We start from the raw sequence: 24,020 nt of genomic DNA, 5'->3' as shown, positions 1-24,020 counted from the left end.
TCCTTAGCCTGTGCTATTGCTCCATTGTTGTCACAATAGAGCTTTATGGGATCAGCTATGCTAGGAACCACGCCAAGCTCAGTAATGAACTTGCGGATCCAAACTGCATCCTTTGCTGCTTCTGATGCAGTAATATACTCGACCTCTATTGTAGAATCAGCAACTGTGTCCTGCTTCAAACTCTTCCAGCTCACAACACCACCATTTATGCAAAATACGAATCCCGACTGCGATCGATAATCATCCTGGTCGGTCTGGAAGCTGGCATCACTATAACCCTTTACAGCTAGCTCGTCATCGCCTCCATATATCAAGAAATATTCTTTAGTCCTTCTTAAGTACTTAAGAATATTCTTGACCGCTATCCAGTGACTTTCACCTGGATCTGACTGGTATCTGCTCGTCATGCTCAAAGCATATGAGACATTAAGACGAGTACATAGCATGGCGTACATGATAGATCCTATGGCTGAAGCATAAGGAATCTGATCCATGCGGTCTCTCTCCTCTCTAGAAGAGGGACCTTGAGTCTTCGAAAGACTCACACCATGTGACATCGGCAGAAATTCCTTCTTAGAGTTCTGCATGGCAAACCGAAGTAGTACCTTGTCAATGTATGTACTCTGACTTAGGTCAAACAATCTCTTAGATCTATCTCTATAGATCTATATGCCTAGAATATGGGATGCTTCACCTAAGTCCTTCATTGAGAAACAAGTCCCTAGCCAAGTCTTGACAGACTACAACAAAGGGATGTCTTTCCCAATGAGTAGTATGTCATCCACAAACAATATAAGGAAGATAACTGTGCTCCCAACAACCTTCTTGTAGACACAAGATTTATCTTCATTCTTGATGAAACCAAACTGTTTGATTGCATCATCGAATCGAAGATTCCAGCTCCGAGAAGCTTGCTTTAGTCCATAAATGGACCTATGCAGCTTGCATACTCTGCCAGTATACTGTGGATCTACAAAATACTCAGGTTGTGTTATGTACACATCCTCGAGTAGGTTTCCATTCAGAAACGCGGTTTTGACATCCATCTGCCAGATCTCATAATCGTGGTACGCTGCAATAGCAAGCATGATCCGAATGAACTTAAACATCGCTACTGGAGAAAAAGTTTCATCATTGTCAATACCATGAATTTGCTTGAAACCTTTAGCTACCAAGCGACCCTTATAAATAAGTCCAACCATGTCAGTCTTTCTCTTAAAGACCCACTTACACCCAATGGGTTTGACTCCTTCAGGTGGATCAACCAAAGTCCATACTTGGTTAGTGTACATGGATTCCATATCGGATCTCATGGCCTCTAGCCATTTCTCGGAATCTGGTCTCATCACAGCTTCCTGATAGGAGGTATTCTCATCCTCAATGAGCACAATGTCATCATGGTCAGACAAGAGAAATGAGTATCTCTCAGGCTGACGACGTACCCTATCAGATCTGCGAAGAGGTAGGTCTACTTGAACTGGTTGTGATTCCTCAACTCCTTGTGGAACAACATCATCCACAACACTTTGTAGTTCCAGTTCAACTTCCATCGAGGCTTCTGTGCTATGGTCCACATCTTGAACTTCTTCAAGATCGAACGTACTCCCACTAGTCTTTCTAGAAACAAAATCCCTTTCTAGAAATACCCCAGTCTTAGCCACAACTATCTTGTATTGACTGGGAATGTAGACGTAATATCCCTTCGTTTCCTTGGGATATCCAATAAAATAGCACTTGTCGTATTTGGGTCCCAGTTTGTCCGAGACTTGACGTCTAACGTAAGCCTCACAACCCCAAATCCTCATAAAAGACACTTGGGCACTCTCCCAGTCCATATCCTATATGGTGTCTTTATTACAGCCTTAGATGGAACTCAGTTGAGAATGAAGGCTGGTGTATCTAGAGCATAGCCCCAAAGATACATAGGAAGATCTGTGTGACTCATCATAGATTGTACCATATCTAATAAGGTATGATTCCTCCTTTCGAATACACCATTCCACTGTGGTGTTCCAGGAGGAGTGAGTTGAGATAGAATCCCACACTCAACTAGATAGTCACGAAACTCATGGCTAAGGTATTCACCACCTCGATCTGATTGAAGTATCTTAATACTTTTGTCAAGCTGGTTTTGTACTTCATTCTTGAATTTTTTGAACTTTTCAAAGGATTCTGACTTATGTGTCATTAGGTACACATAACCATATCTACTGAAGTCATCAGTAAATATAATGAAGTACCTATAACCACCTCTAGCAGTGACATTGAAAGGGCCACATACATCACTATGTATAAGACCTAACAAGTCAATCGCTCTCTCACTGTGTCCATTAAAGGGAGTCTTGGTTATCTTGCCTAGAAGGCATGACTCGCATGTCTCATATGATTCAAAATCAAATGAGTCCAGCAAACCATCTTTATGGAGTTGGGATAACCGTCTGTCATTTATATGACCTAAGTGATAGTGCCAGAGATAGGTTTGGTTCATGTCATTTGACTTGAATCTCTTGGTACTTATGTTATAGATAGGGTTCTCAAGGTCTAGAATATAGAGTCTATTCATCAGAGGTGCACTACAATATAACATATCATTTAAATAAACTGAACAACATTTATTCTTTATCATAAATGAAAAACCTTTCTTGTCCAAACAAGAAATTGAAATTATGTTCTTAGTTAAAGTAGTCACATAACAACATTCATCTAATTCTAATACAAGCCCAGAAGGCAGAGATAGATGATAAGTTCCTACAGCAACAGCAGCAACCCGTGCTCCATTGCCTACTCGTAGGTCTATCTCGCTATTTCTCAGCGCTTGTACATTAGTACAAATGTGAGAAGCACATCCGGTATCTAATACCCACGATGAAGAAATAGAGAGGTTGACTTCTATAACATGTATACCTGAAGTAGAAATCTTATTTCCCTTCTTCTTAAGATCTTCCAGGTATCCTGTGCAGTTCCTCTTCCAGTGCCCTGCTTGTCCTTGATATAGTTGATGAAGATGTTCAACCATATCATAAGCACCCATCAACTTGTGTTGCTTCTGAAGCTCAGAGTTCATGGTTGTGAGCATGAGACAAGACACATCTAATGCGTCATCTTGATGCTTTTTGTAAGCATCTCGGTCAGCTCGCGTGGTAGTGGTAGGAGGTGCCTCAGGAATGGGCTTCTCTAGAACGTACAGTTTACGTTCTTGTGTGAGAACAATTCTCATATTCCTGTACCAGTCCAGGAAATTAGCTTCGTTGAGCTTGTCCTTCTTAAGGACAGAACGCTGGGAGAAAGAGTTCGTATTTGACGTCATGACAATCTACAAAGAAATTGCAGAAAATAAATAAACATCATATTCTAGTAATCATCTAATTAGGCCTTTAATTAAATGATGCTCCCACTGAATTCTATAATTCATGTGGGACAAGATCCACATCATACTATGTCCTGAGTTAGCTTTGGCTAAATCGCCCAAGACTTAGTATGATCGGTAGGTAACTAATTACCAATTACATCTCTATGCAACTCTTGTTTATAGGATCAAGATCTGCATTTATATTAAAACTCGAGTTAGATTTGGCTAATACGCCCAAGAGTTAATATAAACGTGATTTTGACCTATATACCAACCATTGGAAAATGCCTATAGTTAAACTCGATCCAATTGAGTTAACTAGTTACTCAATCTAATTGAGTTGTACTCGCCCATACGTTGATAGGCGGGACCAAGATTGTCCCTCCGTATCCTACCAAGATAATATGTGTTGCTCTGCTTTGGCAGATTCAACAATAACATGTGATCGAGGTAGTGACAGGTATCACGGCATGGTAGGCATTACGAGTTAACGCGATTGAGATTTAATCTAATCGACGAGGTATATCATATACGCGATTTAGATCTAATCTAATCGTTAGGGTGCATCATGTACGCGATTTAGATCTAATCTAATCGTTAAGGCGCTAATTAATTACTATTCTAGCATGCATCACATATACACACACAAGCAATTAATTAAATATATTGTGATTAGTCATGACCCTACTACGATCTTCTCAAGCCAATGAGAAGATCGGATGGTCAACTTAAGGTCAACAGCTTCTCAAGCTCCTTCCTTTGACCACCTTGTGTTGCTCGCGCCCTCCTCGTAACTCCGTCTCGAGTGGATCTTCCACCGCTCCAATTTGTACATTACAAAGGTGAAACTCGAGTTACATTCGAGTCTAAACTATTTACAACAAGAATATAAAAATAGGAAAGGCACGACGCGCAGGTCGCGTATCATATACAACACACACATCACAGAAAATGGCACGTAGGCCATAATATGAATTACAACACAAATTTCCAATCTAATTGGGTCTTTTAGGCCATGACCATCACAAAATAATACATAATACTAAATTATGTAATTTCTAGAAATTTCTGTAATTTTTCTTACAATTTTTACAATTTTATGAGTAAAAAATTCCTAGCGGTCCCGTTTAGCGATTTTCGGGCGCAATCGCGGAACGAAGCCCCTTGCGGGGTCAGGGGCAGCACCCCTACCCGCGATATAACCATCGCGAGTGTTCCTTAGCGATCCTACAGTGCCTTAGTCTGCTGTCCCAAAACGATTTGGGGCGAAACCTTGCCGTTTCGGAAATATTTTCTAGGTAGTCGAAGCTTACAAGTGTCTAAACACTTGTGCTTTGCTTCTACGAGAAAATTACCCATAAAATCTATAAAAATCACAAACTTACAGAAATTCACAGATCTGTAATTTTCATAAAAATACAAATTAAAACTCGTACGCGCTTCGCACGTGGCTCTGATACCACTGTTGGGTTTTTCGGGCCGCAAAAACCGTTTTTTGCGTTGCGGAAACCCTGAAATTCCCATGCCACGGATCCGTGCGAAGAAATAAAATTTCATAAAAACTTTCACGTATGAGTTTTCTAACCTAGATCTACTTTAGATCTACAAGATAAGAATTTACCCTTGATGCGAAGCCCTTCGCTTAATCCCGCTCGTCCACGGTTCGCCGGATCTCGAGAGTATCAAAGTAGATACTCCTCTATGTGTATCCACACAAGCAAGAGATGGAGAAAACCAAACAAAAGGTGTGCTAGCACCTTTGATGGTCACGGCAAGGAGGAAGAGAGGGAGAGAAGATAGGTTGAGAGGAGGAAGAAGATGAAGGTTACTCACCAAATGAAAAACCCCAATTGAATTAAGTGGTCGGCCACATTGAAAAGAAGGCTTTTAAACCTCCATGGGATACCAAGAGTCACAACTCTTGGTCTCCCTCATGAGGCGGCACACACACTTAAGCAACCTTGATGATGTGGCATATCACCATTAGCCACTTAATGCCAACTCACCAATGAGGTGACAAATGGTCAAGTCAAACTTGACTCTTCATCTTCCTCTCAAGTCAAGTCAAACTTGACCACTTCTCTCTTGGTTGATCTAATCTAACTATTGGTTCAAGTCAATTTTAATTTAATGAATCTCTATTCATTGAATTAAATTAATTAAATGAGTATAAGTTCAAATTAGACTCACTTAACACATCAACCAAATTGAGTTCAACTCAATTAGTTCAATTTGGATTACTCTTAATCTAATTTGGTTCATCACATGAACCTAATCTCCATCTAATTGCCTTTTGTGTGTGATCCTATAGATTCTTATAATGTTGGCAATGCTCCTAAACCCATTTAGAAGCATAAGTAATGAGCGGTATCTAGCAACACATCATTACTACCCAAGTTATAAGAATGTTGAGATCCAACATCACCTTGTGACTACTAATTGTGACTCTTCACAATATATGACAAGTGTCCTTCTATCCATGACATTTAGATTGATTAATGTGAGGCATAGACCGTGTCATCCTCTAATCAATCTAAATCTTGAACTCCAAGTAGACTCACTCAATCAAATGAGCTCAATATCTCATATTGACTCATTTGGGCATGACCATGCACTTAGTGGTCTCACTCTATCAAGAATATTGATGTTACTCTCGTCATATAGGAGGGATAGATTCCATTTACATCACTCACATCCCTCCACATAATTTGTTACATATCTAGTAATCGCCTTTATAGTCCACCCAGTTACGGGCGACGTTTGACGAAGCCAAAGTATGCAACTCCTTATGTAGGGAACCATGGTGATTTCAGGTCCTAGGACTAATAGTCATACTAATAGCCACATGAGAAAGTATATGACACTCATATAACGATCCATGATACTTTCTCATGGCGGGTCATTCAGTATACATTCTCCAATGCATACCCATGTGTCAACTTGATATCTCCATATCCATGACTTGTGAGATCAAGTCATCGAGTTGACCTACATGCTAGTTTCGTCGCATTAACATTGTCCCTGAATGTTAATACTCGACTAGGAATGATTAAGAGTAGTGTTCCCTATATCATCTCACTATCGATTCAACCAATCGATTGATATAGGTAAGAACCTTCTACTCAAGGACGCTATTATACTTAGTTATTTGGCACCAATACAAGTAAGTATAATAACCAAAAACAAATGTCTTTATTTATATATAAGAATATGATACAACGAGTTCATACAACAATCATCAAATGATTGACTCTAGGGCTCTAACTAACAATTACAACATCCATGTGATCTAAGTGATCAAATTAGAAGAACGAAGATTAAACATCCAATCGGAGGAGGCACAAGTGACATAAGTGTCTAGTCAGTCGGACTTACAACCTCCTTTGACTAGATTGAAGGAGAGACTTGTGATACGGTGAATAATGTGGGGCCTCCGAGTCAGGTCAAAGTTAAGAAGGCCGACTGACATGACAGTCAAGGTCAAGAAGGGGTCAAAACTTGAGGCCAGTATGTACGATTGTCCTGACTAGGAGGTCATCCAACTAGACCTTGGGGTCGGTCTAACCCCAAGCACCTCATTATTGATAAAACTCTAAGCTGAGTCAGCCCCATCCAGAGCAAGGTCCCCTTCATCACTCGGAGTTTAACACAGTTAACTCTCTCAGTCGAGTAAGCTAGCCAATCGGACCTATGGTCTGGTTGGGTAGACTAGGCACTCGGTCTGACTAAATTCTAGGCCAAACAAAGAGGTCAGGCGAGGGACGAGTCCCCAACAACATTCATTAAATCCGACCTATTTGCTCTTATAAGCAACGACCAATCAGACTACAAGAGAAACTCAATCAGTTTGCAAGCTAAACATATTAAGGGTTTCTCAACTCAACGACCTCACATTCGATTTTGGTGTTTTATGCCACGGATAATAAAGAATATTCCATGTGCAAGCTATACACTAGAAGCTTCCCTTATGACAAATACAGAGATTGTGAGTTTATTTTGGAAAAATTGTCAGAGTATTTTTATGGTCTGTCCTTTTTTGAAAATGCTTTAAAATGCATGTATTAACTAATAGTAACACTATAAAATGAGGTCTTCATCTAAAAGCATAGATACACTTACATTACGCGAGGGTACGTAATTCTACGCATCTATTACTAATGTTCACCATTGTTCATCACATTAGACTAGATTATTGACTTGAGCGTTAGAGTATCTGTACCGGGGATCCATTCTCTGGCCCAGTTGTTAAAGTTCTTTTTGATACACAAGAGTACTTTGGAGTTATTCTTTATAGCAAGGAGTCCTCATTCAGTCAACATCAGAGTTGCGTATCTAGTAAGCTATTTTCCCTACTTTAAAATAGGATCACACCATATGTTAGATTTATAAAAATAAATAAGAGTTGGTTTCTAGTGAAATTGATAGAAATACCCTCTCATTTACTTATTTATTTTTTTTGATTTACCTCGGTAAGAAAAGGGTATTTTTCTTTTAAAATTTATTAAAATAATATCCTATTCATAATTTATTTTTTTTAAATACTCTTTTACCTCATTTTAGAGTAATTTTGTTCAAAGTAATATCACTAACTTTGATTAAAGCTGTTCAGAATTTATTAAAATAATATCTTATGTAAGGTTTTTTTTTTTATTTAATCAATTAAAATTCATCCCTTCTACACCCAAATCCAACCCATCCTTTTCTCATTAAGTTCAAACTCTTCCAATTTTAATTTCTGAATTCGCCCTAACAATCAATATAGTGCCAACGACAATGAGAACGAAGAGGTTAGGCTGATGAGTTTTTTCTTTGGATAAGTCAGCATGGACAAAACAAACAACATCATGATCCAGTGGTTAGCCAACGAAGCATCGAATGATCCTTGACATGGTGGAAAATTTTGACGGGACCAAATTGATTATTCTCAAAATTAATGTGTATAAATTGATGTCAACTAGAAAAAAAACAAAGGTGCAGTGATGATTAAGTACCCGGCTGACCATAAGGTTCTCTTAATTTGTTTGATTCGATTTAATATAATTATCTTAATTTGTTTGATTTGATGGATTCAATATTCTACGAATATTTTAGAATCTATACTAAATAAAGTAACTATTTTAATAAACCAATTCCAAATTGACTATTTGTGAAACTTAACTACCCTCAAACTTATTTACTTACCTAGCTTGTTTAAATACATTTATTACGAAACCTATCAAGTAAATTTTTATTATTAATAATAAAGTTGTTGTCCTTATAAATTAATTAAAATTTATTTATTTTTATAAAACTTATATTATTTTTATATTTTAAAGATATTATAATAAAGTACATATATTAGTATGTAAGCTTATTAATTAAATATATTCTTTTACAACCGACTATCAAATTTATTAAAAAGGTACGTTACTTGCGTGGCTGGATTTGGAATTTATTTATTTATATATATTTATAGTTTTAAAGATGTTTTGGAATCTTGTGGTGGTCCGGTAGCTATGTCTGACACGTGGAGCCTTCCTGGCTGCTGGTTCAAGATTGCACGCTTTTAAACGCTGATTGCCGGTCCATTCAAAGTGCGCTGACAAGATACACCACCTTCACAATTACCAATGGCTATTCTAATCCTTCGGAACACACCCTCTCCCTCACCGTCTTCTTCATCAGGTTTGGTGGCGGGCCCCGCGCAGGTAAGAAAAAGAGCTTCCGTATCTAGATTTGCTAGGCTGCGGCGGCGGGAAAAAAAGCTACGGTGCCGATCGAAGGATTTCCATACATGCTCCAGAAGAGTCCAGCGGCTCCACGACCGCATAGAATATGTTTGCGGTGGTGGACCGGAACATTCGTTCTCCACCACCGGTCCTTGCAGCCACGTGGCTGAAGATTATTCCTCGCCCTGAGCCACGTGGGTGTTTGCTGATGCCTTACCTACATCACCAATTCTATGCAATTTGATTTTCTAAATTAAACGTGATAATCATAGACACCAATAATTTTTAATTTTCTATTTTGTGAAATAATTAATATTAAACTATCTTATTAAATTTGTTTTTTTTATTAAATAGATTTTATTTTTCTACTCAATTTTTTTTTCTGTCCAATAAAGTGGTAGTTGACAATTTGGTCCAACTTCATTTTTTGTCGGATAAACCTGATCATTAAATTAATCCAAAAATTATTAATATTAGGAAGTGGTTAAAAAAAGCTATAATGCACTCAAACACACACACACACACAAGTTAATTAAAAATTAAGTTATTTTAATGTTTTTTATTTAGTAAAAATGAGTAAAAAAATGATAAACGTGATTAAAGTATAATGAGAAAAGTTGACATTAGTAGATATTTTTTTAAAAAAAAAATCAAAAGTAAGGAAAAAAAAACGTTTCTGATTTAAAATTCCACGTGGCAGTATATCGGTATGCCTATTTATGACGATGAAATAAAGAAGAGAAGGCGTCCACTGCATCCAAAAGGGCGAAGTCTCTCTCTCGCTCTCTCGTCTTTCTCCCGTCGATTGCGATTCGATTCCGAGATCGAGAGGAAGGACGAAGAAGGGGAAGGGCATGAGATCGAACGGAGGAAGGGGAGAAGGCGGGGCGGGAGTAAGATGAGCGCCGCCGCGATCGCTCCTCCCGTCGAGGATCTCATGCCCTTGAGCCGCTCCTCGCCGTGCGATGGATGAGACGCAGGGTTCCGTCGGAACCACCGCCAGCTTGTCCCTCAGGTTGGGGCAGGCGATCTTCTCCTCCGCCGCCCTACTCCTCATGTCCGTCGGCGTCGAGTTCTACAGCTATACCGCTTTCTGGTACGTTCCTAATCCCTCTCCTCCTCTTCGATTAGAACGGATTTATTTTGTTTATGGTGTTGATGTTGTTCCACACGCGTAGACGTTTTTTGGTATGGATTTTAATGTTGTAGCTTGTTTTTCTCATGCATGTGTAGTGAAACTTTGACTTTGTGCTCTGGTTTGTGGAAAATTGTGTACTTTCACCCGTTTCTGTTGTTTATCAGTTTGATTTTTCGGCCACGATAAATTAAAAAGAAAAGGGGTAGATCAGAAGGAAATTATTAATTATTTTTTTAGAGAGAATGATTTGAGTTTTGAAGGCGAATGCTCATATTTATGTCTTCAGATATCCGTCTATCCTCATTATTTGGCAAAGGAAATAATAAAAAACTGATCCATCTGTTCCACATCCAACTTTTGACTTGTCTACACAGAAAAACATAAAAGAACTACTGATTTCATCTTTCTTTTGCCATATTCCTGGATCAGAGTAAAATTTACTGGTGATATTTTAGCTTTGGGTTGAGTAGCTTAAGTGCACTGCCTTGTAACCCCTATGGGGACTACTCTCTGTAGCTGATAATTTTATCGAATAAACAATGATTCAATCTTCGCTATTATTTTGATGCAAAAATAATTGTTTAGGGTTTGCTAGTATAAGATGTGCATCTGAATTGAGTAGTACATATTAAAATATTTATGAGTTCATGTACAAGTAATCAATCAAACTATTTAGATGCATATATACATTCTTTGCTCTTTTCAACTTTCAGGTAAGTTTTGTTTCATTTCTGATTTTTGATAGATTTTTTCTTGAATGTTGGATGAATTATGCAAGGTGTTTTTTTGCATCTGAAACATTTTGGGCAAACTAATGGAGACAGTTTAATGTTTGAACTCATATATCCTAATCTATTTTTCAATAAATTAGTCATTGAATCCTTCTCTAAAGTTTTTTGTTAGATAATGCAAATAAACTTTTCTATTTTGAGGCAGTTTTACATGTGAATTTTTTTATATAATAGCTTTCTAGTCACAATCATGGGATTGGTAATCCCTTGGAGCTGCACACTAGCAATGTTCGACATCTACTCAGCATTTTCAGGCTGCTCTCTTCGACTTCCTGGCCTGATGGTGATCGTCGTCATAGGAGATGCGGTGTGTATTTTCACCATATGATACTAAAATGCAGTCATCTCCAGTTCTCTGTTTCCATTCATTGATTATCCAACTCCTACTCTGTCAGGTTCTGTCAATACTTTCCCTAGCCGCAGCTTCTGCCTCTGCTGGTGTTATAGATGTCCTCCTCCACTTTGATAGGAATTACTGCCCGCCGAAGTTTTGCGGTCGGTACCAGTTGTCCACTGCGATGGCATTCTTAGCTTGGTTTCTAACTGCTGCATCATCTCTTTTCAATCTGTGGCTTGTTGCTTCCTGGTGATATGATTTGGTAAATGGTAAATTCTATTTGTAGAGCTTGGAGATTGTTTCCTCCAGATCAACTGAGTAATACTTGATTCTCTTGATAGATCTTCTTTCTTCTAAAGATCCCCGTGAATTGATTCATTCCATCTCAAAATAGTCTCACAATTTTATCAGGTTTTGTTATCAAAACATGCCATTTTCTTAGACAACTCAGTGGCTATAGAGTAAGGAAGTTTACATGTAGGTGCTTGTTTGCGTTTACTTGAAGCATTGAAGCAAATGTTAAGTGAATGAAGTGTTTCTGGTCTCAAAACTCTGTCTGACTCGTTGAACTCTGTTTTTCTTTTTCCTAGTCTTGAGATATGACTAGGAATGATAATGGATACTGTCTAGTTGAATGTTTGTGTGTACCCGATCCATCTAAGTCGGTTTGGACTATCCGGTTGTGTTGGGCTCATAGGTGTACAAGGGGTTGGGTCGAACATTTTGACTTAAGGAGGATCTTAACATGAAATTACAGTGTTGGCGTAAAGGATAGGATGCTTTCGTATGGAGAAAGAGTTAGGATGTTATTTTAATATTCTTAAATTTAGGGTGATCTTTTTATGAAAACAATAGCCTTTTTAATTTTTATCCTATTTTATTTTATGTTTTGATCTACGAAGGGAACCTTCAAGGAAATGCTAGAAAAGATTTTCGGATGAAATATTTATATTGCGGACGGCAAGTGCATACATATTAATATACACATTATAGAGTTTTTAAGTCCCACTTTGAGCAGATTCATCATGAGATTAATCATCTTCCATGATCATCGTGGTGGGGATTTTCTTTTCACAATTGGGATTACTTTAGAATTAGCTTTAGGAGGAATTAGGGCTGGTCTTTATCACTTTGTTTCCCAATGTAAGCATGATGGTTGATTGCTTAATAAAAAAGTGTTAAAGTTATCTTTTCGTTGTTTCTTAGAGATTGAGGATTAAATTAACTTGTTTTATGATAAATTGTTAGGAATATCATCCACGTTGAAAATATATAAGGATTTAGGTTTAAAATAGATAATATTATATTATTATAGAAATATGTAAATTCTTCAAGTCTTAAGATTTGTATCATAGTCATGATCTAGATCGAATAATGTGGGTAAAAAGTCCAAGCAGATCAAAGGTGACCGGATGATTGAGAAAAATCTAGAGGAGTGAATCTTAGGAAGTGAAAAATTCAAGTACATCAAGGGTGACAGGATGCTTGGTAAAAATTTTGAAGGTGAACTTAAGTGGTGAAAAAGTTTTAGAGTACAATATAATACAATTGTAGAGATATATGAATTCTTTTAGGCTTAACAAGTGATATCAAAGTAATGGTCCAAATCGAGCCATGTAAGTGAAAAGTCTAAGTAGGTTAAGGGTAATTGGATGCTCTGTGGAAATCCTAGAGAAGTGAACCCTATGTGGTGAAAAGTCTAAGCAGATCAATGGTGATCGGATGCTTGACGGAAATCCTAAGGGAGTGAATCTTATGTGGTGAAAAAAGTCTTAGAGGACTGGAATAGGTCGATAATGATCGGATACTTGAAGGGAGACCCGGAGTAAGTTGATAGTAATCGGATGCTTGAGAGGATACCTGGGTCATGAGAATAATGTCCGGAGTAGGTCGATAGTAACCGGATACTTGAGAGGAAATTTTGAAATATGAGAATAATATTTATAGTACATCGATAGTGACTAAATGTTCGAGGAAAAGCATGTACCATTAAAAAAATAGTGACAATTCATTTGATGTTTGGATTATTAAAAATAAAATCAAGTCTCATATTAGAAATATAAAAAAAAATCATGGGTTAAAAAAACAAATATCTATGAGACTTTTTTTGTAAAATATAAAAAGAGAATAATATTATTATTACGAAGATTTGTGATTTTTTTTTTGCTACCGTGGCTTGTAAAGTAGAAAAGTGTTTACTTATTTTGATAGATTCACTCAAATACGAAAGAGAAAGACGAAATTAATAAAAAGGATTAATTATCCTTATCTTCATTAATTGTTAATTGCCGGATTATTATCAAGAGTTGTAGACTTTTAGACTAATACTAGACAAACTTTGACAAATTGATGAACCTTCCTTGCATCGCGGTCGAACCATGATCATTAGAAGGTTAGGGACGCAAAGTTGCTCTCATTCTCTCTCTGCTTCCTCCGAGTAAACATAGAATTACATATGAGATATGGTAGATTATACCTAACAACACCTATATTATTCTAACAGTGCAGACAAGACTTGGAATATCTAAAAATATTATATTTACTACAGAAATAATTTTAACCCTAGGAACCCGCATGACGGAAGCTCCGTGCATCGGACTCTCTTTTTTAATCATCATACAAAAAAAATATGAGAAAACACTATCTATATGCAACAACAATATTAAATGATTTTTAAAATACATTACAAAAAGTATAAAAAATTAATAAGGATTTATTGAACACCTATATTACAAAATTCTCATCACTAGGTAGATTTCAAATCCTACACAGAATCACTAGGCAGGTAAAATGGAAGAAGAAACAAACTCAGAACTAATCACTCAAGAACTGCTGGGATTACTATCATTCACTAAAACAAATGAACTAATGATCACTATTTTTGGATTGTCCAAATCATCACTTCAATATCAGTGAAGAAGTTAATCCAAAACGAATTAGATGTGTGTTTGGTGAGTATTTAAGCATCGAAGGGTTAACTGGTTTGCTTTACAAGAGGTTTCACCTTGCGGGTATGCCCCATACTGTTCACGAGATCTTTTCTGGTGCATACAGGAAACATATTTACTCGAGGGATCTTTAGACGTCGGAGAACATATGGGAAGCTCAGTTGATCTCTTGAAGTGAATCGAACGACCTCATTGAACCAGAGACACATGAAAATATTTGTCGATGGAGTGTGCTCCCTCACTATCACAGATGCTTCAGCTAGAGCTGCAAAGTGATAATACTATCAGTGATCAGCCCTCAATTGTAGTTAAGACTAAGATACTGACCTTTCTTTCCATTCAGCCTCTTCTCGTCGGGAATACCATCTTGTCTATACTGATGTAGTTGAATTTCGACTTCTTCTGGTGTGGCTTTGTGTTTCTTAATAACAGCCTTTGCTTCGTCATAGAGGCTGCTCCGAGCTCCATGCTCAGAAATAGCAAGCACAGAATTAGTACGCCAAAGTAGAGCTTCAAGTACACCAATTGGATCTCTTCGAAACTGAGACTTTGAGTCGACCCAAATTGAAAACCTTGCGTTAGGGAAAAGTCGATGGCTCAACATCTGAAACAAACAAGAGGTGATTGACATACAAATTCCACAAATGACATGCAAATTGAAAACATTGAGTTAGGGAAAAGTTGATGGCTCAGCATCTGAAGCAAACAAGGGGTGATTAACATAGAGATCCCATAAATCACATGAAAATGCAGTAAATTCTCAGACAAAATAATATTTGCCTAAACTGACCGGTGAAAAGTGAATTCTCTATGAATTATGATGGCTTAGAAATACCTTGGGTATTTTCCCATTCAATCGTTGATCTGAAAAAGGAAGATCCTTGACAACCACAATGCGCCATTTACCAATGAATTGGTCTTCACCAATTACTTTCCCATTCTTTTTCTGGGATGAAAGAGTAACTTCATCCCAGAATGCCACATAACAAACCTGCATGTGAAGTAGATTGATGATTGATTCCATGAATGATGTAAAATTGTTCTGTGTGAGAAACACCTTGGCAGCCCAAACCTTATTTAGTGATGCATATGTCATTCCAATAGGTTGGTACAGATCATCCCCTCCACCAAATGCACATGTTGAGACTGCCACTTTGCAGGTTTTCAGATAATCTTTGTCAGCATCAGGAATTTTAAATCCTCCTCTTTCACTGTAAAACCCACAATGCACAGCAGCAGTTTCATTAACCTGAAATGAGGATGTGCCAAAATTAAATATAACATATAAGACAGCCACTGCTCATCCAAAGATATTTCTCAGGTTATCTGCTCTCATTTCAAGTTTAATAGAGTTCCAGAGAGGCAAGCTATCTTAGTTGGCACTTTCTAAATGAGTAGATAGAATAAGACATAATGTTGCTGATATAAGATTGTGAGAAGGATTACTGTGTGTTTATTATGCACACTCATGAACTAGTCATGAACTAGTGAATTGACTCATAAGGACAGATTTTCTTGCAAGTCACAAATAAACCTATCTAAAGGCTAACAAACATGCCACTTACAAGCTTATGAGCAGCATTAACTATGAGATAATCAACAAGCTTGCATATAGACTCATGAATGAGCTAATTTTAAGCTTGATGTGACCTTGTGATCAATCAAATGCTTATGCTATAGCTTGAGTTGGCTAGTGCGGAGTAGAGTTGCTACCAGAGGGCAAGGATTCAAATCTCGGCAAAGTCGAGGAAAAAAGCTCTCCTCCGCACTGGCTAACTACAACTTCCCGATTTACCTCCATGGTCGTGGGGCCGACCGTGTGGCGGATTCCACCTTTTGCTACCATATAGCTTGTAAGATAAGTTAATGCTTCATAACTATTACCATCATCAAATCATGTTTGTCCCAATTATTTGGGGTTGATTCCATGAATCTTGTCTCTTCATTAAGTCCAATGCAAGGTTAGACTACTAATAATCAATTTTTTAATTAAATTTCACTAATAATTTCTTTGATCTCTCTCTATCCCATATTAGTTTTGCTCTGATAAAATATAGAATCTTTTGATTATCTTTGAAGATATGCATACCACCTCAACCTTTTTTCTATCATTTTATCACTAATTGGAACAACACTGAATTGCAACTTAATATTGATTGCAGCTCACGACCTCAAAGGCCAACACGGTTTGGAGAGATGGTTCGGGTAGATTCATAAACACCACTTGCATTGACAGAACATGCATCACCATGGAGGCCCTTGGGGCATCACGCCATATCACTAAACCAGGGCCAACATAACATCAACCCTGTGACAATTCAGTTGATGTCACACCTAGGATGCGTGACAAACCTAACGATATGGCCACATGAGTTCCAAGGCCTGTAAATACAAACCCAAGGAATAGTGTAAGGGAGGATGGCAATAGAGAGAGAGAGAGAGAGGTTCCATCATGACTGAAATTTCACCATTGGAATTCACCTTGGTTGACCACTTGACCACTCAGTTCTTAATTCCTACCTAGACTCCACGCCTCAATAATCCACATTAGTCATTCACCTCAGCCTCACTCTTTGCTGATTTCCTCAAGTTTGATCATATAGAATACCTGCTCCAACGTTCCGTTGGAAGGTTCAAAACATTTGTGGGTTGACCTTAACAAATATTAATATTTTTTAAATTTTATGCTTTTTAGTAACTACACTCTAAATGTGTTTGATATAAAAAATGAGAAAGATTTTAGGCTATAAACTATGTTTGTCAGATTCTAATATAAATTGAGTTTTTTCAGCTCATTTAAATACCTAAATAAGCATAAATCATTAAGCTACCTAAGCAAAACTAGCAAATGTTTTAGCTCTGTAAAATTTAGAAAATCCAAGCTAGAGATCCCTTTGTAGTTGAATCATGCTGAGAGATTGAAGGAAGAACACCACTTGGTTCAACTCGGTTGTAGCCCTAAGTTTATAGATAGTTGATAGTTCATTAACACGTTAACATGTAATCAAATAACCTCTCACATAATACAAAAAAACAGGGAATGGCTACTGGAAGTATAATTAAGCACTGAAAAATGATAAAGGAGCAGAATAAGACCTTGAAACTTTGTTCTCTTTCACCAAGTGTTGGATATCCAGTAAACAAATTAAACCTTGTAGTTTCTGTTTTCGGCAGAAATGTACCATTGCCTTCAACATGGTGTTCACCAGTCTCTACTTTGTATAGCACACTCTTGGCAGGGAAATCAGCTTCTGCAGATGCTGGAAATTCTAATTTTTCTATCTGCTCTGCATTAAGGATTTTAAGGCAGGCTGCCAAATCAAGAGAACGAATATTAGTGAAAGATCTAAATTTGACTCATTTTTATACTAAACAACTCGTAGCTAACACTAATCTAAGATTTCCAAACATGCATTAAAGGATTAGAACATAATGATTATAGTGAAACATGCATTTCAATGGATGAACTACATGCTAACCAGAAATGTTATTCGTTGATTCTTCCACATTGCATTGAGCTTTTGTCAATTTCTGGTTCATTAAGAGATCAAATTTTTCATCAAGAAAATTTCCCAAATGGAATGATAACCAAGAAAGATATACAAAGCTCCGAATTTTATCATGAAAAGAGAAGAGATTTCAAGATAGCATACGCTTTCTAACGCCGTGAACGACTCTGGTCATCCGATCGAGTCGATTTAAGTTCCGCGGCGACTCCTCCTCCTTGGAGGAAGCGCTCAGATTGGGTCGGTCATCGTCGGGAAGCTTCCTCCCCACTCTCGAGATCTCGAAGAGAAGAATAATGACTGGGATGAACAACAACACCGGCCACCATCGAATCGCGGCCCTCGCCGCCCGAGGGAGGATCTCGCGCCGCCCTCCAGGCCACGTCTTCTTGCGCCTATGGCGAGGGCGAACTCGCGTCCTCCCCACGACATCGCCGTCGTCCTCGGAGATGGAGACGGAGACGCTGTTCAACATCGAAGAAGCAGTCCGTCCAACGAGGATCCTGAGATGCTGAAATAACGGTGTTAATAAACCGGTTTATATCATTGTCACAGTTTTGTGCTTAATATAACGACCGTTTAACAAATAGTGAATTCCAATTTCGGATCCATCACAGCGTAACTAACGGTATTAATGAAACCGGTTTATATCATTGCTGCAGTCACCTGCTTCATATAATCGACCGTTTTATTCGCAAATCCGGTATCGATGATTTCGTCTCAGTTCAAGTTCAATTAGGGTTTCATAGCTTACTTGAGAGAAGAGAGACGATGGCGCTGACCAACTTCATACTGACGGTAGTGGGCGTGACCGCTGCCGTCCTCCTCCTCCGCAGCGACGTGAAACAGTCCGCCGCTATCTTCCGCCGAAACGTGCGCCACATCCGCCAGTGGCTCGAAGAAGAGTCCACCTCGGCTTCCAAGTAAGAAAATGTGCAACTTTAAAACCGTTTGATTCTTCGAGTAAAGTATATGACACGATTCTTTGTGCATATGATCAGCTTATTGTTCCTTTGTTTGATTATTGACCATTTGAGCTTGTGTGGATCGTTCATGTATCTTACTACTCTGAGATAGGCTTTCACACTAGCACAATGTGTTCCTTAAAGTTTTAAGTATTTATTTAGCCTTTTCAAGCATTTCATATATATCACATTAAGTTGATTATAAACATCTGCAAATGGCGATTTAAAATCTTGATTTTTTTTCCCCCAAAAAATGATATCACCCAAGTGCGCGAGTATATTTTTTTCAAACATGCATTTTATAACCTAAGAAAGCATCGATCTTTCAAAATCTATGGACCTATTGCTTATTGTTAATGCCCTTTTAGATTGCGTCTGCGACCCCATTTTCTTAAGGAATAATGTTTCTGGACTTTAAACTGTGAATAGTTGATTAACCTAGAGCTTCTAGTTCAGTTACTTAAGTTTATATGTGAAATTTTCTAGGGTTTTGTGTGCATGTAATGAGTTTGGTAGTTTGTAAATTAGCCTATTTAGGATAAAATTAAAGATTGCAGGTGGATGTTTGTTCCAAGTTGATATCTGATTTTGTTTTGTGTGGCCCAGTAACATTTTTTAGATATTACATCGAGAATGTATAAGCTGTTCGATTGATAATTATAATAATAGGCAACCAGGTGCATCCATTCATGAATCAAATTAATAGGAGAGATCATATAGCAAATTGGAGATCTGAATATGCAACTGTTTGCTTAGTTGAAGATATTCAAAAATGTAAAACCAAGTAGAATCCTCCAATGAAACTATTAAATATAAAATAAATTTGAAAAAAAAATCATCTAATAAAACATAATAAACAATAACCAAAATTACCATATATGGAATACATGAATCCCACTTAGCATAACAATTGACAAGGAGTGAAGCTTCTGAGTAGCTAGTTGTTATACTTCCCAAGAACTAAATAATTCCACACTGAATTTTGTTATCTTCAAAATTTGATGACTCTTGTGCGTGTAGTATCAACCATGTTTTTTCCTTACCAAAAGTGCTTCCTTTTCTGGACAGTTGAAAGGATGCGAACTATCATTGATCCAACAATTCTATAACAATCATATCCAAAGTAGAAAGTAAGAAAAGCCAAAGTGTAATACACATATTGGAAAAAAGCTGATTTTCTTGCTGGTATCATATGGAGTAAACACATTCATGAGCTTTATTAGTTATTACTACCAATTAATCTCATGAGAGACAATCTACATCATCATGAAATATCTGAACCAATTCCTCAATTGCATTTAGAGATAAGATAGACTTGTTGGAAATCCATAGGTGGTTGGTGGGGAAAGATAGTTCTGTACTTGTGATGAGTACATTTTGTTGGTGTTGGAAGCACCAGCTAATCAAATTTATGTTTTGATATTGTCAAAGGTTGAAAGTTAAACTGTGTTGTTGTTCTAATGAGTCTAACTGAGTGTGCAGGAAAGTTCTAAGTGATCTTAGACAAGCTAAAAGTACTAGTTGACGCTAGGCAAAGAAGTCTTAGTGGATACTAGGTAGGTGGAAAGTCCTAGTTGTGATTAGGCAATGAAGTCTTGGTCTGGGGGACTAGACAAAGTCTTGGCAGGTCAAAGATCTCGGGCAAAATCCTAGGGTCGCGGACACTAGGTAAAAGTCCTGGGGTTGCAGACACTAGGCGGAAGACTAGATGGGTCAGAGATCGGACGTCTCGGATGCTGAGCAAAAGTCTAAACGGTTTGGAGGACCGGTTTGACAAAAGGTAAACTCTCTTGAGAGGAATAGGTGATGACGCATTCCCCGTAGAGGGAACAGTAGGGCGTCGGTTCGACGAGAGTTTCGAGAGAAATCCGAAAGTCAAAACCAGATAGTCCGAAGATTGCCAAATATTTTTATTTCGATATTATTTGTTGTGCTAACTTTGTTTTGCAGGGTATCTTCGGTATTTGGATTAACATGCCTTGCAGGAAGTGAAATGCACAAAAGAACACTCGGATGAATAGTGCTCGAGGCGTCTCCTGTGCTGCTGGAGGTGGCTCGGCTGCCTTGGCCGAAGCATCGTACGGATGGGCGCAGAGGCGCCTTGTAGTGCCTGGAAGGTGTCTTGGAGGTTGGCGTGGAGGCATCTTCGAAAGGATAAAATTTGCAGAATGCGGTGATTATCGCAACCGAAGCTTAGGGAATAAAATCTACACTTGGAGGTGCCTTCAACAGCTTATAAAAGAAGTCTTTGAGCAGCTCTCTCAACAGAACTTCAATTAACGATTTCTCTCTTGTGCATTGCTCCAAAGACGACGCTACGACTTTGCAACGCGACTCCGACGACCAAAAGCCCGGAACTTCTAATCCTTAGTTGTAGGTATAATTTCCGTTATAGCATTTAAATTATTGACTTGCAATTCTCTAAATTATTAGTGAATTGTCCAAAGTAAACATTCAACGAGTGTGAGTCTTGGAGTAGAAGTTATCACACTTCGAACCAAGTAAAAAAATAAACTTGTTAGCGATTGTTTGTTTTCCGTCTCTTTCTTTCCGCTATGTTAATTTTGATCGATTGTTTTCTTAAAAGTGTGAAGAAATCACGAGCACTATCCCCCAGCGCATCGATCCTACACATTTATGGGGAAAGAAAGAATTGTGTCAACCAGAGCCATTTTTCTCAATCACATTTAGAGATAGAAAAAGACATTAAAATCAAATGGTGGCCAGCGGAGAAAGATACTTCTGTTGTTGTATGCAAATATCTCTATTTTAGTGTGAGTTGACTTGGTTACTTGACTGTCATTTTTTTGTCTTTTGCTCTTTGAGGCTTTTTCTTGTAAAACTACGCAATAAAGCTACAAACTAACCTTTCCACACTTTTTGCGATTTTAAATTGTCTGAATAAAGATTGATCCGACCTCACAAATTTTTAGAGAGTTTTAAAGTCACATCCGCTTGTGTCGAACTGTTTCTTATTCTTCATTCATAATATTTCTTAATGATTTTGCACATTATATCCATTATCATATCAACTCAAGCTCATTTTAGGCCATATGTGGTGTATAGTAGTTGCTCAACAGGGACATTCTATTGCTTCTTATTTCACTTTGCCACTAATAAATATAAAGTGAAGGTCATAGAGCTTCTAATGCTGATTCTTCCCCCATAGTTTTAAGGAAAAATGTTTTTTTTTTTCTCGTTGCGATTCCAATCTTGTCCTTTATCCTACACATCATCTATCTACTACAGATCTGTGGAACGATCAGCACCGAAGGACTTGGATTCTCAGGCAGTGAAGAAAGACATTCCCAAAGATGAGAAGCATTAGAACAGGAGTCTCAAATGGATGTGAATTACACTGTTATTTTCTTGTAGGAATGCTTGTATTTTTGTTCCTCGAATAAGAGCTATCTAGGAATTTTGTAAGTGATTTTGTTGCAAAGATTAACTAGTGGTGAGACATTTCTAATAAAGATCAAACATTTTGTTACTCTTGTTTTGACTGGAGATACTGCTATGTAAATTCTAATTATTATTATTGCTACTATTATTAATCGTATTATAAGATATAAAATCAGGATACGTTTAGTTTAGTTTAACGAGGAAATATCAAAATTAAATTGAAATATTAGTTTCAAAAAATCAGTTTATTGAGTTATTTTGGTTAATACTAAAATTTTAATTCGGTTATGTTAGATTTAGTTTGAATAACGAAAAATTGCTAAAACCAATTAAGTTTTTTCAAAAATTATTTATATTGAGATTATTGATAAACGTTACTATAGTTTAGGGAATATAAAATGTAAATAAAAAAAACTACGAGTTAAAAACCTTAATTATTCAGTTTAATTTTAATATTTGGCATTTTACCAAATAGGCGTAGAATATGGTATTTATTATGCTTGTATAATTGCCAAAAGGCGTATTAAAAATGTGAAAGTCCTCTTATACCTCCTCTCGTCAACATCATCTTTCCCCACCCCATTTTGCAATGTGTCCGAAACATATTTGAATTGTTTAGATTTAAATATTTTATTGATGATTCGGATGTTAATGATGTCAACATCTTTCTCCTTCCCTGTCGTAACTCGTGCAACTTGCACGTTTTTCTTAATTGTCTAATTGTGAAAGTCTTTTGCATAATTTTAATTGCGAGACCGTCCCCCCATCGAAAGACTACATAAATGTCTTCGTGTGTCCGTCAGGTGACATCAAGCATTTCCAACGAAAAGCCATACTGGTCCGTCTCTACAGTGAAGTTTAGGGTTTCTGTCAATACTCTCCTTTCATAATGGCGGAAGGAAGTGGGTTGGATGGTTCATCCTCTGCTGTTAAATTATCCGCAAAGGTATCACCTTCAAAGTCATTTGATTTGCAAAGGCTCAACCAGTTTGGACAGAAACTATATTGGGACAACATGTTAGGTCACTTTAATAGTTTTTTTTGAAACATCTACAAAGAAAGGAAGATATTATGGATGTGTTAGTTTACATGATCGACACATAACAATGATCAAATCAGTCCCCCTTTAGTATTTTCTTAGAAATACAAGATATATAGCATATCCGTAGTATATTGGTCAATATATTTCAAAATTGGGATTCAAATTCTAAAACTTTTAGATTCTCAGGTACAACTTATAATTGTGAATTTTAAGAATGAAGTAATAATTTATTAAAATTAAATAGTTTGGAAATTGTGATATTTATTTATATTGGTCTGTTGATGGTCTTAGTTATTAGTAAATCATGGCAAACGATAGTCTGAAATGATCTTATATTAGGCCCAACGTGGGTTTGAAATGATCTCATATTAGTGTTGAAGCAATCTAGTGTGACCCTAGGTTTTGATGGTTGGGCAAAGGTTTAAGTTAGGCTTATTGTTGTATTTGATATGCATTGTGAGTGTGCAAAATACAAGTACAACAAGGAGAGTCCAAGTGTGACTTGGCAATGAATGAAGTGCTGGAGGCGCGACCTCTTGGCAAAGGAAGACCCGACAATAATGACAAGGCCGATGGAAGCTACAAAAGGCAAGGCGTGAAGGATGGGGAGATATCCGAGGGACGCGAGGTTGATGGAGGAGGCTAGAATGACAGGTCCAGGTTGTGCGGGCAAGGACGAGTGCATGAGAGACTGTACTCAGGGTAAAATTCCAGTGTGTACTGTAGCAGTACTATAGCAGTCGACTGGTGTTTTCATCAGTCGACTGGTAGCCGAACTTTAGCTTGTAACGATCGAATTTCACTTAGGACCAGTCAACTGGTGGCGGAAAACAC

General features: G+C 37.5%; 3 protein-coding genes across 7 annotated transcripts; 2 read left to right on the top strand and 1 right to left on the bottom strand.

The window, feature by feature from the left end:
• The first annotated feature begins 9,806 nt into the window (after positions 1-9,806).
• LOC121978442 (CASP-like protein 5C1) lies at positions 9,807-11,683 on the top strand. Its single transcript, XM_042530816.1, has 3 exons — positions 9,807-10,153; positions 11,161-11,293; positions 11,382-11,683. Exons 1-3 carry the CDS (start codon positions 10,023-10,025, stop codon positions 11,574-11,576), a joined length of 459 nt encoding a protein of 152 aa, XP_042386750.1. The 5' UTR covers positions 9,807-10,022; the 3' UTR covers positions 11,577-11,683.
• A 2,344-nt stretch (positions 11,684-14,027) lies between these two features.
• LOC121969664 (probable hexosyltransferase MUCI70) lies at positions 14,028-18,293 on the bottom strand. Of its 2 annotated transcripts, none has more exons than XM_042519883.1 (6): positions 17,925-18,293; positions 17,368-17,582; positions 15,344-15,520; positions 15,107-15,262; positions 14,599-14,875; positions 14,028-14,536 (listed from the first exon to the last, which is right to left on the bottom strand). In XM_042519883.1, the coding sequence occupies exons 1-6, from the start codon at positions 18,250-18,252 to the stop codon at positions 14,298-14,300; spliced, it is 1,392 nt and encodes a 463-aa protein (XP_042375817.1). In that variant the 5' UTR covers positions 18,253-18,293; the 3' UTR covers positions 14,028-14,297. The 2 variants fall into 2 exon arrangements, with proteins under 2 accessions (XP_042375817.1, XP_042375808.1); XM_042519874.1 differs by having other exon boundaries at positions 14,030-14,536; positions 15,329-15,520; positions 17,925-18,285.
• A 158-nt stretch (positions 18,294-18,451) lies between these two features.
• On the top strand, positions 18,452-22,232 carry LOC121969647. 4 transcript variants are annotated; one of them, XR_006108596.1, is made up of 4 exons: positions 18,557-20,961; positions 21,052-21,119; positions 21,330-21,516; positions 21,992-22,232. XR_006108596.1 is itself a non-coding variant. In XM_042519856.1 (2 exons), the coding sequence occupies exons 1-2, from the start codon at positions 18,549-18,551 to the stop codon at positions 22,068-22,070; spliced, it is 231 nt and encodes a 76-aa protein (XP_042375790.1). In that variant the 5' UTR covers positions 18,452-18,548; the 3' UTR covers positions 22,071-22,232. The 4 variants fall into 4 exon arrangements, 1 of the variants encoding a protein (XP_042375790.1); XR_006108595.1 differs by lacking the exon at positions 21,330-21,516; XR_006108594.1 differs by having other exon boundaries at positions 18,557-21,119.
• The last annotated feature ends 1,788 nt before the right edge of the window (positions 22,233-24,020 follow it).

Source organism: Zingiber officinale, chromosome 1B (genome assembly GCF_018446385.1).
Source record: "Zingiber officinale cultivar Zhangliang chromosome 1B, Zo_v1.1, whole genome shotgun sequence".
NCBI classification, from domain to species: Eukaryota; Viridiplantae; Streptophyta; class Magnoliopsida; order Zingiberales; family Zingiberaceae; genus Zingiber; species Zingiber officinale.
Note: the sequence above shows the minus strand (reverse complement) of the source record. Positions and strands in the feature narration are given on the sequence as shown.